The 17,451-nt window shown below is 45.5% G+C and overlaps 1 protein-coding gene across 1 annotated transcript in view; it reads left to right on the top strand.

Annotated features, from left to right (window-relative positions):
• stpg4 (sperm-tail PG-rich repeat containing 4) overlaps nt 1–17,177 on the top strand; it is an 86,392-nt gene extending 69,215 nt beyond the window's left edge. The window contains exons 5-6 of the mRNA XM_078557209.1: nt 11,969–12,076; nt 15,498–17,177. Of these exons, the coding sequence (XP_078413335.1) occupies nt 11,969–12,076; nt 15,498–15,581 (192 nt within the window). The 3' untranslated portion in view covers nt 15,582–17,177. The remainder of the gene's footprint in view (nt 1–11,968; nt 12,077–15,497) is intronic.
• Nucleotides 17,178–17,451: the final 274 nt, after the last annotated feature.

Raw genomic sequence — 17,451 nt, 5'->3', positions numbered from 1 at the left:
AGCCAAAGATCAACAGTTACACCTTGGATGGGAATGGGGGAGGACATCTCTATCAGAAGCCCCTTCTGAAGTTGGCAGACACCCCCTTAAGGTCCGGTGGCCTCCAGACCTCCCTCCCCACTGGCCTCATCCCCAAGACCCTGATCGCCCCCTTCTCATCCCCCAGGCCTGTCCTACCCTCCTTGCCCTGAACTTACCTGGGCCTTTGGTGACCGGGCTGAGTCTCAGTCATCCAATCAGATTGGCTGGCAGCTCTCTAAGGTGGGACTTCCTCCCGAGTAACTGCTTAATGCTCATTCGAGCGAGCAATGGCGGTGGGGCACTCAGAGTCGGCGGGGACTCTTCGGATGGCGGGAACTAGTTATTGGAGAAGACTGCTGTCTTACAGTGGGAGTCTGCTGGAATCACTGCAGATTTTCAAGGTCATTGTCTCTGTGATGTGAACAAATCAATCCCATGACCCAGGATTGTCAGTTGGCTTAAACAAAGATACTGGGCGGAATCGTCCCAGATTTGCACTAAGTGCGGTAGCGGGCGGGTAAAATGATGTTTTACCCGCCCGCCGCAATGGCGGCTTTTCTTGCCATGTCGTCCCAAACCCACCGCATTAATTATGCATTCCCAGGAAACACACCATTTCCATGGCGGGCACTTCATTCACTCACCATGCCGTCACCTCGCCACTTCAGCACGCCAGGCGCCATATTTAAAGTCCAGCCACGTGCACACACACCTCTCAGTGCTCCCAGCACTCGACTGCTGCAAAGACGACATGGCCCTGAAAGGCAAAAAGACTGCAGGCCCCAGGTTCAATGACACGTCCCTCGAGCACATTTTGAACGCACTGGAGGCTCACCGTGATGTCCTCTACCCCCACTCTGGCCGCAGGAAGGGCTGCAACCTCAGTAATATGGCTTGGGAATCACGGCAGCGGTGGTCAGCACCAACGCCCTTCAAAACAGGACAGCCACTTAGTGCTGCAAGAGGACGAATGATCTCCTCCGTTCCGCCAGGGTAAGTCACTCTTCTCATCACTCTCAGCTCACACACTCACAAACCCATCACGCATCCAGAGGGCCCTCGCTCACTGTCGATTCACAGGACATCACCATTCACTCTGTCACTCCCACCTTCATTGTCCTCATCCCGTCCATGGGACCACTCACCACCCACACATGCCAGGCATACTTATCATCTGGCCTCGCAGACATCCTTCTGAAGAGCTGCCTTCTTGAACCACTGCAGTCCACGTGGTGTAGGTGCACCCACAGTTAGGGAGGGAGTTCCAGGATTTTGACCCAGTGACAGTGAGGGAACGGTGATATATTTCCAAGTCAGGAATAAGCTGGCACATGTAGGATAAGCTAGCACACAATAAGAGGGAGAGGTTGTTGACTGGTGGAGGAATGCTTGAAATCAAGGTCCTCACGGACTAGAAAACAGAGCCAGCTGGACGGCGAGGATCTGGACCGTTCTTGTGCTGATGGTGAGGTCGGCACTGCTCTACCAAGTGAGGGTCCAGCAGTGCAACATCCATCAGACAATCATTCTGTGAGTGATGTGTCCTCATTCGCAGGCCACTGCCATGCACTAATTATCTCCCCTTGCTTCCGCAGGCACATCGGGAAAAAAAAACGACGGAGTCCATGACCCAGGGCCTCCAATCAAGCCCCAAAGAAACCTCTGAAGAGGAATCTGAAGGCACCCTCCCTGAAGTCCCATCACAGCGCTCACCCACACCCTCCACAGAGACACACACCTCGGTGGGACCTAGCTTTAGAGTAGCCTCGGGATCACAATCTGTTGAGCACATTGCACTTTCTGTTCCACAGCAGGTGGAGGCAGGGAATTCCCACGTGTCTGGCACTCAGAGAACTGCTGGAGGCCAGAGCATTGCTGAGTCTGAGTCAGATGATGAGTCTCTGGACTCGGTTATGTCACAATTGCTGGAGTAACAAAGGCAAACTTGGGAACAACAGGAAGGGATGTCCGCTGCACTCCACAGATTGCAAGGCACGATGGAGGAGTCCGTCCGCCTGCAGGCTGAGGTGATAGTGCTGGCATGCCAATGCATCGAGGTCAACACTGGTAGGATGGCAGCCGCCATGAAGACCTTGGTCCAGGAGGTCACTCCTGCACTGCTGCGCGGGCTTAACTCCATCACTGACGCCATAGTTGGCCTCCAATAGTGTGTACGCCAGAGGGGTGCGGGGCAGCTCGATTTCACTCCAGCTACCCCTTCTCCTCAAGGGGTCAGCCTGGGGCCCTCGGGCACCCATAGGGAGGAGGATCAGCAGGTGTACCCACCAGAGCTGTCCATCCAGGTGACTCCGGGAGTGTCCGGCCCATCTGCATCCCCTCTTTCTGTGACCTCAATAGCTCCAGCTCCACAGGCCGAGGAGAGTGCCACTGCCATACAGCAGGACCCTGAAAGCAAACTGGGGCCCTCCAAGTCTCGGCCTTCCAGAGGACACCCGCCAAGGTCATCACAAACAGGGTGTCACAGTCAGCAGGCTGCCTCCACCTCTGCTGTGGATGGCCGGAGAGCACCAAGATGTAGCAGCAGGGTTAGGAAAGTTAAGGAGAGTTAGTTGCACAGCCTGGACACGGGTGTTAATCGCTTGTATGTGCTGTTCATTATTGTCAATGAACTCCCAAGAATGTCTCCCTGCCTGTGGCTCCTTGTTCTGATGAGCAGTGTTCATGTCACTCAGGTGTGAAACCTTTCTGCACAAGATAAAGGCAGGTGTCTCAGTCCAGGGCCTTTTCCCTATGCTTTGTGCAGCCTTCAGACCAAAGTTATGGTCTGGCCTCACACTCGCTGGACACATCAGTGATGCCTGCACCTTGGCGGTGCTTGTCATTGCTGCCAGAATGTCGGTGGGCAGGTGTCACAGAGTTCCATCATTCTCTCTGTGTGCTCTCAGCATCTTTGAGATGGTGCTGCCCCCCCCATCTCTTCAGCATCTGTGACCAGTGATGCTGTGCACCAGCTCCTGAAGGGGTCAGATGCTGAAGGTGGACAAAGGATCAGATGCTTTTAAAGTTTCATGGCTGCGTCTCTATGATATGACCCTGTACACAGAGCGCAAGCGAGCTGCCCTCGGCCAGACAGGAGTCAGACATTCTCAGAGGCTGTGTGAAGATGTATGGAGTGTCCTCACTGCATGTCTGCTGCATGTCCTGCAATCAAGCGACTATTAGAGCCTCTACTGCGTCTCCATGACAGGAGCATTATCACAGAGGCTGTGTGCGCTGCCATAAGCCAGACTGGAGTCAAACTTCCATAGATGCAATGTGAGGATCTATGGTGTCTCCTCACTGCATGTCGTCATTATCCTCCACAAATCTAGCAGGTATGAAGGCCTCCCGAACACGCCTGCCTCGTCTGGCCAGTGCGAGGGCCTGGTCCCCATCATCGTCGCCTTCAGGGACCTCCAGCTTCTCCATCTCCTCCTCAGCCAGCTCCTCTCCCCATTGCAGAGCCAGGTTGTAAGGGTTGGAGCAGACAATGATGATGCGTTACACCCTCTATGGACTATATTGCCCAGCTCCATCAGACACCGGAACCTCATTTTCAGCATCCCGATGACCTGCTCCACCAAGTTGTGAGTTGCAGCATGAGCCTCATTATACCTTCACTCTGCTGCAGTCTGAGGCTGCCACATGGGTGTCATCAGCCATGGCCTCTGTGGGGAGCCCTTGTCCCCGAGGAGCCATCGCTGCAGCTTCTGTGGACCCTGGAAGACTCCAGGGATCTGTGACTGACTGAGAATGTAGGAGTCGTGGACACTCCCTAGAAACTGTGTGCAGACCTGCAGGATGCTTTTCTGATGGTCGCTCACCAGCTGCACATTCAGTGAGTGGAATCCCTTGCAGTTGACATAGTTCACCACGTGTTGCAATGGAGATCTGAGAGCCAAGTGTCAGTTGTCGATGGTACCCTGCACCTGTGGGAAACCCGAGATCTGGGCAAATCCAATCGCTCATGTATCCTGGCTGTCCTGGTCCTGGGTGAAATGCACAAAGTTGTGTGTCCTCGCGAAGATGGCATCCGTGACCTCATGGATGCATTTGTGGGTGGAGGCTTGTGATATCCCATGAGGTCACCTGTGGAGCCCTGAAAGGAGCCACTGGAATAGAAATTGAGCACCACGGTCACTTTCACAGCCACTGGCAGTGGATACCCTCCATGTCCCCATGGCGCCAAATGCTGCAGTAACTGGCAGATGTGACCGACCAGTTCCATAGACATGCGCTGTCTTCAGCGACACTGGTTCTCAATCATCTGCAGGAATGAGTTGGCATCTATAGACCCTGGGCCTAGCTAGGCCCCTTCTCCCTGAGGGTGTTGCTCCTCCCTCTTCGCAGCCAGGAGCCCCAGCTGCTCTCTTCTCAGTTGTCTTCGCTCTGTGTAGGCCACAAGGCATATATAGCTAGTTCACCATGCTCCATGATCCTGATGTACTCTTCCTGTAGGATGAAAGAGATAGACATGTGGATTAGCATGGGTGTACTAAGAACCTGTCTTGGTTAAGTTTGAAGGCTCCTTAATGCATCCCGGAGAATGCTGGCCACCACTTGGATGGCCAGAGATTAGTGCACTGCATGGCTGCCCAAAACCCCACCCACCTCCACCCCACTCCACCTGACCGATTGGCGGCAGCTTTGCCCATCGGACTGCATGCTGTGCTATCAGCTCAGGAGTAGGCATTCTCCTAACCTGCACTGCAAGGCTGCACTGTTAGCTTGAACCATGGGGGAGACTGGTCCAAACCGGGATGATGACATTGCAAGGGACTGTGAGCACCTCCCCCAGTGACTGCTGCATGGCCAGCTGTAGCGAGGAGATTGTACAATGTGTGCAGTCGTCCAACTGTTCTGCAGTCCACTGAAACTTTGTCATTACTTTGCAGTCTGTGCCCAAGGGGTGAAAAGCTCTGGAGCACTTGGCGGCGCTTTGATTGATGCCTCTGCGTTGCTTGAGTGGGCAGGGAAGCTAGAGGCCTGACTCCAATCGTATCAATGTGGCTGCACCTGAACTCTCGGCTGCAGAGGAATGGTCACTTTATACAAAGTTTCCCTAATGCGTAGGCGTTTCCCCCTCCCACTCCCCCCAAACCCGCACGTGCTTGTGCGCTACCTTCAATCGCAGGGCAGCCCTTGCCCCCCTCCCAACGCGCCTCAGCGTTGAAGTCCAACTGGTGACCCGGGCGAGTGATCCGCAATATTACTGTGCACTCACCTCCAAGTTTCCCTCAAAGTGCAGCCCGTCAAGTGCACACCTTTTATATGCTGTTGTGAAACATGCCGGTGTGCAATCATTCTGACAGGCTGGTCTTATAATGATATGCAGATGTATTACAATGAGGTTCCCGACGTCCGATGGCAGGAAAAGCAGCACTCCATCGGCGGGCGGAGCGGACAATCCCAAACTGGTTTCACTACGTCGTGAAAACGATTTTTGGCCTTCTCACCATATTGTCCGCTCACGCCACCAAACATGCCCAACGCCAGCAGGCATGGATGATTCCACTCACTCTTTAGCCAGCAAAAATCCAATTGTTGGAAGCTGCTCCCACCACCCAAAATGGGTGGCTTGAGCCAGGAGGTGAAAGTAAAGAGAATAAAAAAAATATTTTTGAAGATACTTCTGGGGTTACATAAGTGTTAGAGTGGATTAATTAGGTCCACTAATACAACAATAATAAGGTAACAATACAGATTCAAAGAAAGGCCGAGAGAAAATGGAGAGTAAGAGAGAATGAAGGAAATGGAATGGCAGAGAGAGTTTAAATGCCATTGGGAATAGGAAGATCCACAATCCTGCTGTGGATATGGCAGGGTGAGCGCTACATCCGTTTGACTCCAATAGAATTTCCCAGATGACCACATTAATATTGACAGATTTGGGTATCTGATTGGGGGTGGGGGGCAGCAAAATGCAGTGTCTATGCATTCTGTACGCCACAGTAAAAAAAAACTACACTAAGATGAAATTGGTCCTTTATAAGAGGAATGATTTTACAATGGCCAGAACTTCTTTCTTGGAGTGTTCCACACCACTCAGCCAGCTTGGAGCACTCTATTGGCCTCACCTTAGCCATACAGGTATACTGCATAACTGCACTGTGCCGGCATCCAGTACGTCGGGGGCTCACGTAACGAAACAAGCGGAATTCCAGCAGATGACTCGATCTTTCTAATAGGTCAGGTGGATAGGAACTGGGAAAGGTTACTACCCACCTCCACTCCTAGGTAATTCCACAGTCTTCAGGATGGAGATTTGGGTCCAGTAGCCTACTGCTTATAATGATAATGAACTAGCAAACTAGCAACCAGAGATTGTGGCCAGAAATGTAACTGGGCAGCTGACATTAAACTGCCTACCATGCAACCAATATGGTGGGCAGGAAGAGCGACCATATTTGGTAAAGTAGATGCACTCACAGCAGGAATATCAGCAGCATTTTAAATGCAGAATAATTTGTTCAAATTATGGGCTCTGTGTCTATTAAGTTGCGTATTATGGTAGTTCCACTTCCAGACTATGCAGTTTACCTTTAAAGCTCTCAGTGTGACAGTAGGTGGACAATAAATACTGCCAGTATCACCAATAATAAATACTGCCAGTATCACCAATAATAAATACTGCCAGTATCACCAATAGTAAATACTGCCAGTATCAACAAATCCCAAGAACAAATTAAAAAGAAAACTGTTGGAAATTTCCCTGGGGGTTAGAATCATAGAAAGTTTATGGCACAAAAAGAGGCCACTTGGCCCATCATGTCTGTGCCTACCATAAAACGAGCCAGCATAATCCCACTTTCCAGCATTTGGTCTGTAGCCCTGGAGGTTACAGCACTTGAAGTGCATATCCAGACACATTTTAAATGAGTTGAGGGTTTCTGCCCCTACTATCCTTTCAGGCAGTGAGTTCCAGAACCCCACAACCCTCTGGGTGAAAAAAGCTTCTTCATCTCTCCTCTAATCTGCCTATCAATCACTTTAAATCTATGCCCCCTAGTCATTGACTCTCTGCCCTACCCATCCACTCTATCCAGGCCCCTCACAATTTTGTACACCCCAATCAAATCTCCCCTCAGCCTCCTCTGTTTCAAGGAGAATGACCCCAGCCTATTCAATCTTCCCTCATAGCTGCATTTTTCCAGTCCTGGCAATACTCCAGTAAATCTCCTCTGTACCCTCTCTAGTGTGATTGGGATGGGGTTCTCCCCATCAGTTGCCATAAGTAATTTCAGCAGAAGATCAGTGGAATCCTTCTTTGCGAAGTTTACCTGGGGTTCCTGCTGGTCTTTGAGCGAAACTATAGATGAGTTGTATCGAGGAGTTCCAGTATTCATCTTCTGTCTTCCCCAGCAGTCTGCCTCCAGGCACTGTGGAAGTTTAGGGCCTGTAATATTTTACTGCATTATTTAAACTGTGAATGTTTGAAGTGTTAAATGGGGGTGTCCTCAAGAAATAGAGGCAAATTAATTAATGTCAAGAGGTAAAGAATGCTTTGAAATTGGTGAGTACAGGAAAAGCTCCAGGCATTGATGAAGGAACAACAGAACATCTAAAAGCCTTTGGAGAAACAGAATTAGAAGTGATAATAGAAATTTGTGTTCAAATATATACAAAGGATACATTCCAAGTGACTTGAGACATTCAGTATTCGTTAAGAAACCTAAAGCAATGGAGTGCAATCATTTTAGAACTACAAGCTTAATGAGCCGTCTCATTCAAGTGATCTTGAAAATCATACTAGAAAGAGATAATAATGTATTTGAAGGAGAAATTGGTGAAATGCAGTCTGGATTTAGGTCTGGAGTAGAAATAATTTAACCTAAGAACAATCTTTGATAAATATTATCATGACAGCGGATCACAGCCCAAATTATTTACGGACATATTGAACTTTTTTAAGGAAGACGTGTTTTTTTTAAAAACTACAAGTAAAAGCTGGCTGAGAATGTAAAAAAAACCACTTGCTGGAAAATTCCAATGTGGATTACACATGACCGACTGGCCCAGAGAGAATGGAATGCCGCACCTAATAAGATGTCAAGTCCCACTTCAGGCAGAGACACTTAAAAAGGAGAGCTGCAATGCAAAAGGCTAAATGTTAACCTCCTGTGGTTGTGGAGGCAATTGACACTGATTACCACCTCAGCAGAAACCAACTCCAGTTGAGTTATGTCTCAGAATGTGGATATGACTCATGATATGGGGATTGAACCTGTACCAATTGGTGTTGTTCAGTATCACACTCTAGCCAACTGAGCTAACAAACCCCCACAATGATATCACATTTATTCATTTGTTTTCTTTTCTCGATGTATCATTTTAACTCCTTTTTCTAATTATATTTGTTTATCTTGCTCAGAAGAAAGAATTTGTCTTTATATAGCTCCTTTTACAGCTTCAAAGTGTCACAAAGCGCTTCACAGCTAATTAAGTAATTTTGAAGTGTAATTATGGTTACATAGGAAACAGAGCAGCCAATTTGCAAGCTCCCAAAAACAACAGTATGATAATGAGCAAATAATTTGTCAATGTGATGTTGTTTAAGGTACACATATTGTCCAGGACACTTGGGTGGGGGATTTTCCCTTGCTCTGCGAGTTACATTAAACTTGTAGAGAACACTGGTGCGGCCTCAGCTGGAGTACTGCATCCAGTTCTGGGCACCACACTTTAGAAAAGATGTGAAGGCATTAGAGATAGTGCAGAAACAATTACGAGAATGGTTCCAGGAACAAGGAGCTTCAGTTACGCAAATAGATTGGAGAAGTTGGAGCTGTTTTCCTTGCAGAAGTGAAAGTTAAGAGGTGATTTCTGGACAGAATAGATAGGGAAAACTGTTTCCATTAGTGGAAGGATCGAGAACAAGAGGGCACAGATTTATGGTAATTGGCAATAGAAGCAATGGTGACATGAGGAGAAATGTTTTTCATGCAGCGAGTGGTTAGGATCTGGAATGAACTGCCTGAGAGTATGATGTAGGTGTTAGTAGTACGATAATTATATTATTAGGATACACAGGTGAAAGGCATTGTTTAATTTAGTACTTAGAGAACATATAAAGAAAAACTGCCGGGACTCTGGGTTGGCAGGCAGGAGGCAGCCATATGTAGTGCTGCATTCTGTAAATAAAGGAACCATCAAGAGAAGGATTTGCATTTAGTTTCATACTTCACCATCTAGTTTGGGATCCATTTATCAGGAGATAGGTTCAATCAAGACATTCAAGAAGGAATTGGCTTATTATTTGAAAAGGAAGAATGTGCAGGGCTGTGCGGAGAAGGCACGAGAGTAGCACTGGGTAAATTGCTCCTACTGAGAGTCAGCGCAGATATGACAGGCTGAGTTGCCTCCTGTCTGGTAGCAATTCTGTGATTCTTTGAAATAGCACCATTGGATCCTTTAAGTTTATCTGTGTACACTGATTGGGCTTTTATTAAACATTCCATCAAAAAAGACAGCACTGCTGTGAGAGCAGCACTCTGGCAGTACTGCACTGGTGTACCAGCCTGGATTATGTGCCCAGATCTCTGGAATTGGATTTGAACTCACAACCTTCTGAGATATAACAATTGGTAAAGTTTTTTGATGGAGTAAAATCTGTGACAGACATCACCAGGTTCATGTTTATATGCAGCTGAGAGCGTGTCAACCGAAACAAATCTTGCACAATTGTTTTTTAATGAAAGATTTAGGAGGATATACAGTTTAGTAAGGAAATGATTCTTTATTTTGACTGTTTGTCTTCCAGCCATTAAAGAAGGTTTTAATTTATTTTTTTTACTAGGGTCATGTCAAGACAAGGGCAATTGTTTTATTTTTGTAATAATAAGAGAAAATGCTGGAAATACTCAGCATCTGTGGCATGAGAAACAGAGGGCCCTGTCAACCACAGTGGTGAGGGGGGCAGGGGTGTGTCTCTGGTTGAGGAAGGAGGAAGACGTGTCAAGAGCGGTGGTATGGAAGGCTGCCTCAGCAGAACAGATGTGACGGAGATGGAGAAACTGTGAGAATGGAATGGAATCCTTACAGGAAGCAGTGTTTCATCTTCACCTTGTCACTTTAACAGTTTCCTGGCCCTAGCTGTCTCATCTTCACCATCCGAAGTATTTCACTTTTCTTTTATTATTGGTTCTTATCACTACTGCAATTTTTAAACAACAACTCCTGCACTCTGACTACAGTTAGTATACAGTGCCCATGTGGGTATGAAACCATCATCGCTAAGTGGGTTGAGCACTCAGTGGATAATCAGGTGCCAGACTGGGACAAAGTAAAAACCATTGAATAAAATTGATTGGCACAGTAACATTGGTACAAGGGCACAGAGTATTGGAGCCCTTCCATTACTGTACAAAATTGCCAGGCAGACATTTGTGCCACAACCCTCCAACTACTGACATCCTAACTCCAAATTAGCAGAGGAAAAGAGCAGCCTCTCCAACATCTCCTTATCCCACCATCCTCTTAACACCTGGTGGCACTTAAAAAGGGGAGAGCCAACAAAATGGAATGAACAATTGCAAAAATAGAGATAGAAATATCCGTACTCATGCTTCCAGTCTAAATTTATTTTTATTCAAACCTTGCATTATATTTTTGTGTTCAATTTTACCCAAATGAAACAATAGCACATTCTGTTAAGACAAATAAAACATTAAAATTGTTTAAAAAGTAACTTTTATTACATGTTTCAAATAATCAAACACCAAATTAATTATACAAGATAATCTTCATATTAACATCTGTCCATTCCAGTGAGCCCTGTCCTAGTTCTTTTCAGTATTAGATGAAATATCTGCAGAACATACAAGGTGGCATATCCCTTAAATGGCTTCATTTATATTGCTCTGTTAATGCCACTTGTATGCACTACCCGAAGGCAGGTCCTTATTGTCTGCTGATGCTTCATCCTGGACCTTTTTATTGGCAGCTTTTTTGCCTGTGGTGTTTTGCCATTGCCTTCCACTCTCAGGGGCAGAGAAATGAGGCAGGTCCCAATTCCGCCTCGACTGCAATGGGAATTGAACCTGCACTGTTGGTATTATGTGTTAGCTAGCTAGTCAACTGGTTCCGTCCCAATTAGCAATACAAAATTAAAGCGACATACTGAACACATATACATGGGCGGAATTTTACAGGGGCGGGTCCATAAAATGCGACGAGCCGTTCAAAAGCCCATTGACTTTGGCGAGACTGTAAAATCCCACCAGCGTAACATTCCATTCCATGTTATACTGCTTTCACGAGTGACTTCAGCTGTCACCATACACCTTTGCAGGTTTGCCAAAAATTTAATTTCGAAATAAAGTTTTGAAAAAAGGTTTACTCTATTTTTATTAATATAATGGTTACTCTTCAAGTGCAGGAGTCTGGAAATCTGCAAGTATGTTGACTAAATATTGAGAATTCAAGCCTTCTCTCAATGAAATTTTGATCAGTCTGAGTTTCTATTTCCTTGTTTTTATTTTGGTCTTTCATGTTTCCTCCGTTCACTCTTTTAGATGCACAGTTCTAAGATCAAAAAGAAAGGCTTCTATGAACAAAACAGGATAATTAACAATGGATGGTTATATTCCTCTATCTGATTGTTTGAATGAATCCATGAATGTGTAACCACCAATCTCATTTCTGGATTTATTGAAGCACAGAAGGCTAAGAGTGTACGCGTTCCTGTATAAAGTCCTGTTGGCATTGTGCTAGCCTAAACATCTGATTAATACAGCATTGGGCCCAGGCTGCAAAAAAATTGACATTCTAGGCCCACACATGAAGAATGGTCACTTCAGTGTGACAATGTGGATTTGCTAATGACCATGAGACTGTACCCCAGCGGGGATTAGCATCTTCATGAGAGATGATGAGAATATAGTTCTTTGGTAAGTATTTGTTGATGATTTGGCTGGCATAGCTGCTGAGTCTTTCTTTACTCCCATAGAAAGAAGGACCAGCACCAGGGCAATACGATGTGAAGCATCAAACCTTGTCTCAGATCATGACTTCCTCCTTCCAGTCAAAAGTGCCTCGGTTCTTCCCTGCTACCAGTGTGAGTATGGAGTAATAGATGGCTCAAAGCTTTTATAAATAAAACATTGCTCTTTTTAGACATTTGAAAAGATGAGCACTAAATGCAGCAACACAAATTCAAAAGCGGTTGTAATCTGATTATTGGAGCATGCAGATCCTTGTCCAAATGCTATATAGGGTGTGTAATTTTTCAATGTGTATTCCCAGGAGCCATGATAGCATTCACAAATTATCAACACTTTGTGGCATATTTTCCAATATGAAGGGAGTGTAGTCAGGACAACAATGGGACAACATGTGCTTGGTGATCTGATACTGGACTGAGCTGAAATAATATTCCATGGTCAGCCCTAGTTAAGTATTCAGGTGAGCTGGTTGCTTGCTAAAGGTTGGAAAAATTACATGTTAGTAGTTTTTAAGGGGTTGTTAGGAACTTTTGAAGGGACGCAGCCACTTAATGGGCTACCTTGTCAAAATTGTTCCAGACTTTCTTAAGATTGCAAATATTTCAAATGTATTTTTCAGCCTTTACAAAGGCTGTCCGGGGTAAAGGAAGTGACTTAAAACAGGTGGACCAAATAAATGTGGAGACAAGAAACAGATTCTGTGGTCAAGAGGAATGATAATGATATGTCCAACTATATTGACATTAGCCATATGAGTATCATTGGTGGTGAACTAAAATATTTAACAAACCAGTCTTCAGATAAAACTCTAATTATGAAACTCTACAACAACATAATCATCGGCTGGTAAGCTGCCAATTTGAAACTGCCTCAAACAAACTGCAGAGGTCCCAGATTCAGTCCTTCATCTGAACTGAGATAGCTGAAGTCAGCTGGAGAGAGGTAAGACTTCACAATTGCTCTCAATACTCCCAAGTCAGGAGGGGAAAATTCAGCTACAGTTCCTAATCCTTACCATACTCAGGTGGTGACTGCTGAAAATACATATATTTTGGTCAGAATTTTTACAGCATATGCTGTGTTTGTTTATGAATAGTGACCATTTACTGTTGTCAGGTCTCAAACAGCAGGTGAATTAACCAAGCAATTAATACAACTGTTGACAAAGCTAATAGCTTTGTACTGTCAATTATAAAAGGCCTGGGTGGTTAGAAATCACCTAATTGGAAGCAGTAAAATCATTCATCATTGCCCATTTTGGACTATTAAAGAATTACTATGGTGCTAATATAAATAATATTTTTGTAGGGCTCTTAAACAGAGTTTCAAAATCAACGGTATTTTAACTGAAGACTAACCTTTTAAAAGTGTGTTTAAACAGTTCCAATCTGAATCAGGTATATGGGCACTCATTCTTATTTCTGCAGTGAATTTTGGGCTCTTTGAAGTGAATGTTATTATTGATTGGAGAATGGACACTTTCTCATTTTAGGCGTCCAGTCTCTGCATTAGCCACTCCCAGACAGGGTGGAGCATGGGTTAGAGTAATACTCTTAATGCATCGTTCCAACAAGATACCTGCTGGCAGCCAGTACTGGGAACTGAACACAGGTGCTCGACCGCATCAAATGTAGGATCCTTTCAGTCAACGGAAAGAAGAGGCTTTCATTCTCTCAGATCATGTTCCCAGGACTAAATGGTCAGTGCTCTGGCCTATGGAACCACCTAGTGCGTTTCACCTTCCAAGGGCTCACCGAAGATAAGACACCCAAAACTGGGCAGCTGCTTTCTGCCTGGATCATGAATGGCAGATTAATGTGTCAGCCTGGGTTATTTGCACAGACCTCTGGAGTAAGGCTCGAACCACTTGACCTGTTGACTCCCGGGTGCCATAAATCTTTCTGATCTGACTTAACTTGCAATAAAATATTGATTTGCTTGCTTACTGTGATCAGACGTTGGCCCGGGTCTCCCGAGCAGCGGCAGTGATCGTCAGGTTGCTGCTGCGCTCAAAAATCCCCCCAGCCTGATGCTGCTGTGCATTTCTTTTGGGGTCTTCCGAACCCAGCTTTCACAGAAATGCACAGCGCAGCGTCCATTGGGGGTACTCTATCGGAGTGAGTAACATCAGGGGAAGACAGGACAAACCCCCTTTTTACAGCACTTGCTGTCGTATGATAAGTTTAAAGGCCCAGCCTGAATGTTAGTAAATGGGTAAATGAGTAAATGGGCAGGCAGGTGGGGTTCCAGACATGGGTAAGGTGGGTAAGTGGATGTGGGTAGTTAGGTGAATGGATAGGTTGCCAAATGGGCAGTGGATGAGGTGGTAAGTGGGTGTGGGTAAATGGGTAGGAGGTAGGTAGGTAAGTGGATGAGGTGGTAGGGGGTTAGTTGGGCAAGTGAGTGAGGTAGGTAAGTGGGTAGGGGGTAGTATGTTGGTAGATGAGTCGAGGGTGGTAGCTGGGTCAGGTTGGGGGTAGTAATCGGCTTGGGTCGGGAGGTTAGTTAGGTGGTTGGGTCAGGTGGTGGGGGGTGTTGGTCAGGTCAGGGGTTAGTTGGGTGTCTGGGATAGTCAGGTTGGAGGGGTAGTCGCATTAGGGTAGGTGGGTAGTTGGATCTGGCCGGGGTGAGGGCTAAGTAAAGTGGGAGTCCAGTCAGGCCGGGGGCTAGTCAGGACTGGTCAGGAGGGGAGGGTGGCCAGGTCAGGGGTATAGTCAGGTGATCGGGGGTGGGTCAGTTGTGGAGTTACCCAGGTGTTACCCTATGTCTTAATCTGTCTAACATTTCCTGGGTAGCTATCCAGGTAAGTAAATCGGAACTGTCCAAAGCCTTCGACTCTAGCTCCGAGTGGGAGACTTTCATGGAGGATCCCGGGGAGCAGGGAAATTGCTCATCAGAAGTTGAAACTTCGCGGGCAATTCCCACATAGGTCTGTACGTCAGGATTTTCACAGGGTCCTGACACTCGTCTTCGGTCGTACGTCCAGTCCCCGACACTCCGGAAACCGGTAGGTTTGGCCCAACATGTCTGCCACACAAACTTTGGCTTTTTTTATGAATGATTGCTTTACATTGTTACATGATTTATGACAGAATGAATTTAGTCCAATAGAGGATGTGCTGCTGAGCCCTATACAACAGAAGCTCCTAAGTTTGTTCTCTTAGTAGTGGCCCTATGCTAAGGAGAGGAATATCATCTACAAGTTCTGCTCCTGATCACCATTCACTGATGTTTGTTGGAAAGTGCACATGTGGAGATTAGATGAGCAAAGAATAGGCATGGCTGTGATATTTTCATGATTGACTAGCTGCCCAACACTTACTTCTAAGTAGTACTGGAGGACTTTTGGTACCCATAAGATCATACCATTGGTCTTTAGGAAAAGAGGGGGTGAAAATTTGAGGAACAAAATTCAAGGATTAGATATATTTCAAGGGATTTTTAAGTTTTTTTCAAATATGCTATGAAATGGTGGCTTAGAAAAGATTGTTCTTTCATCCATCAGTGGTCAATCTACTCTTTATGTATTAACAGAAAACACCAGGACCAGGAACCTATGACCCTGTCAGACGGACCAGAGCTGCTTCCGGTCTATACCATTACCAATTAAACACGTAAACTGCTTAATACCTCAACTCCCTTCAGATTTTGCTCAACTTCAAATACATGTAACTTTTGTTGGCACAGTTTCCTGAGTGTGTTATTAACTAAAGCTGCACGCTCAAATAAGAAAGCTTGGTGGAAGCATAATGGACACCATGTGAACAAAGTGGCTGCAAAGCTGAAGAAAATAGTTACTGAGCTGAACAGAATGGCAGGTGAATCAAACTCCTTGGCACAGTTTTCTAAAGCCCCACAATAGAAATTAGGCGAAAAATAAATTAAGGGTACAATGCGGTGGCAACATTCTTGCCTCTGAGCGCAAGCCCCAATCCAGAGCCTTGATCACAAAATCTGGCAGACACACCAGTGTAGTACTGAGGAAAGCATTGTCAGAGGATCCATCTTTCAGATAGGATGTAATTCAGATTTCCAGCATCCGCAGTATTTTGCTTTTATGCAATTTAATGGACATGTTCAAAATTATGATGGGTTTTGATGGAGTGAATGAGCAGAAACTGTTTCTACTTGCAGGGGATAGGGGCGGGGGCAGGAATTTCCAAGCAATAGACTTAAGGTTTGGTAAAAGAACCAGGTGTATGTGAGGAGATTTTTTTCTTTTGCACAGCCAGTTATGATCTGGACTGCACTGCCTGGATGAAAGGTGGTGGAACCGGATTCAATGGTAACTTTCAAAAGGGAATTAATTAGGAGGACTATTGGGAAGGCAGGGAAGTGGGACAAATTGGATCACTCCTTCAATAAGCCAATACAGGCATGAAAGGCCAAATGGCTTTCTGTGCTTTATGGTTCCATAAATTTCCTCTGAATTTTAAATGAGTGAATTGTGAGAATATGCAAATCTAAAAAAAATGTCCCTGACATATCAGTGCATGTAACCACTATACAAAGAAGGTTATGCCCCTATTTTTGTAAAGTACCAGTACTAATGAATTATCGCCAGAAGTAAAGTATGGATGTTAATATCTATGTTCCACTGTTTCAGTGTTTACTCATGTGTTCTGCTGAATTGAATTGTCACAGAAAAATATAGTCAAAGACAGCTTTTGGCTTAAGGTGCATGCTCTCTCTCCTTCTGCGCGATAACCAGCTGTCAATCAAAAACCTAATTTGTAATGCAGGGTTTATGCTGGAATGGATGCAGGTCAGGAGATCATTTTTATCTATTGTCACAATGGAGTACAACATTTATTATTTTTCTGATGTCTGCACTAACTCTTTGAGGGGGCTGGGTTGTCATTTGGAAGGTGCTTTAATCTGCTTTTATACAGAGGAGTGCATAACACAATTGGCAATCATATTGCTAATCGCATCCGATGCTATCTCACGCCTCAATTTTAATTCAGTTTGTGTAGCGAGGGATGATTAGCTGGGGTGTGAGAGGTGATGCCAAACCTCCATGGCATATTTGGGTTGAGACTGAGGCAACTTTAACTCTCAGGCCTCATTGTGATATGCTTGACGGACCGACCTCCCAGTTAGTGTTGTAAATCACCATAGAGCATGTGCAATTCCACTAAATTATAAATAAAGATTCCCAAGTGAAAATATATAGTCTTTTCAAATGAATAAAACAAGTTTTAAACACTGTGATTGTCGGTCTCCATTGATGTTAGAGTTGCACTGTCTTTGTGAGTGACTGGGGTTATGAAGGAGTGCTGGATGCCTGACTCGGGTTGCTAAACTGTTTGGAAATGATGCACAAATAGCAGCTTTAGTCAGGAAGCTAGGATTTTCACAATAATGTTTCAATTGATTTATCACCTTTCTCCTTAATTTTCACCCCTTCTTCCCTGACAGCACTGTCTCATTGTTGGTTAGGGTTGCAGACCCTCTCTGGTCCCTTGCTTGAATAGCCATTTTTTAT

This window comes from Cetorhinus maximus, chromosome 14, assembly GCF_964194155.1.
Source record: "Cetorhinus maximus chromosome 14, sCetMax3.hap1.1, whole genome shotgun sequence".
Taxonomy (NCBI): domain Eukaryota; kingdom Metazoa; phylum Chordata; class Chondrichthyes; order Lamniformes; family Cetorhinidae; genus Cetorhinus; species Cetorhinus maximus.
This window is presented reverse-complemented; position numbering and strand designations above follow the sequence as displayed.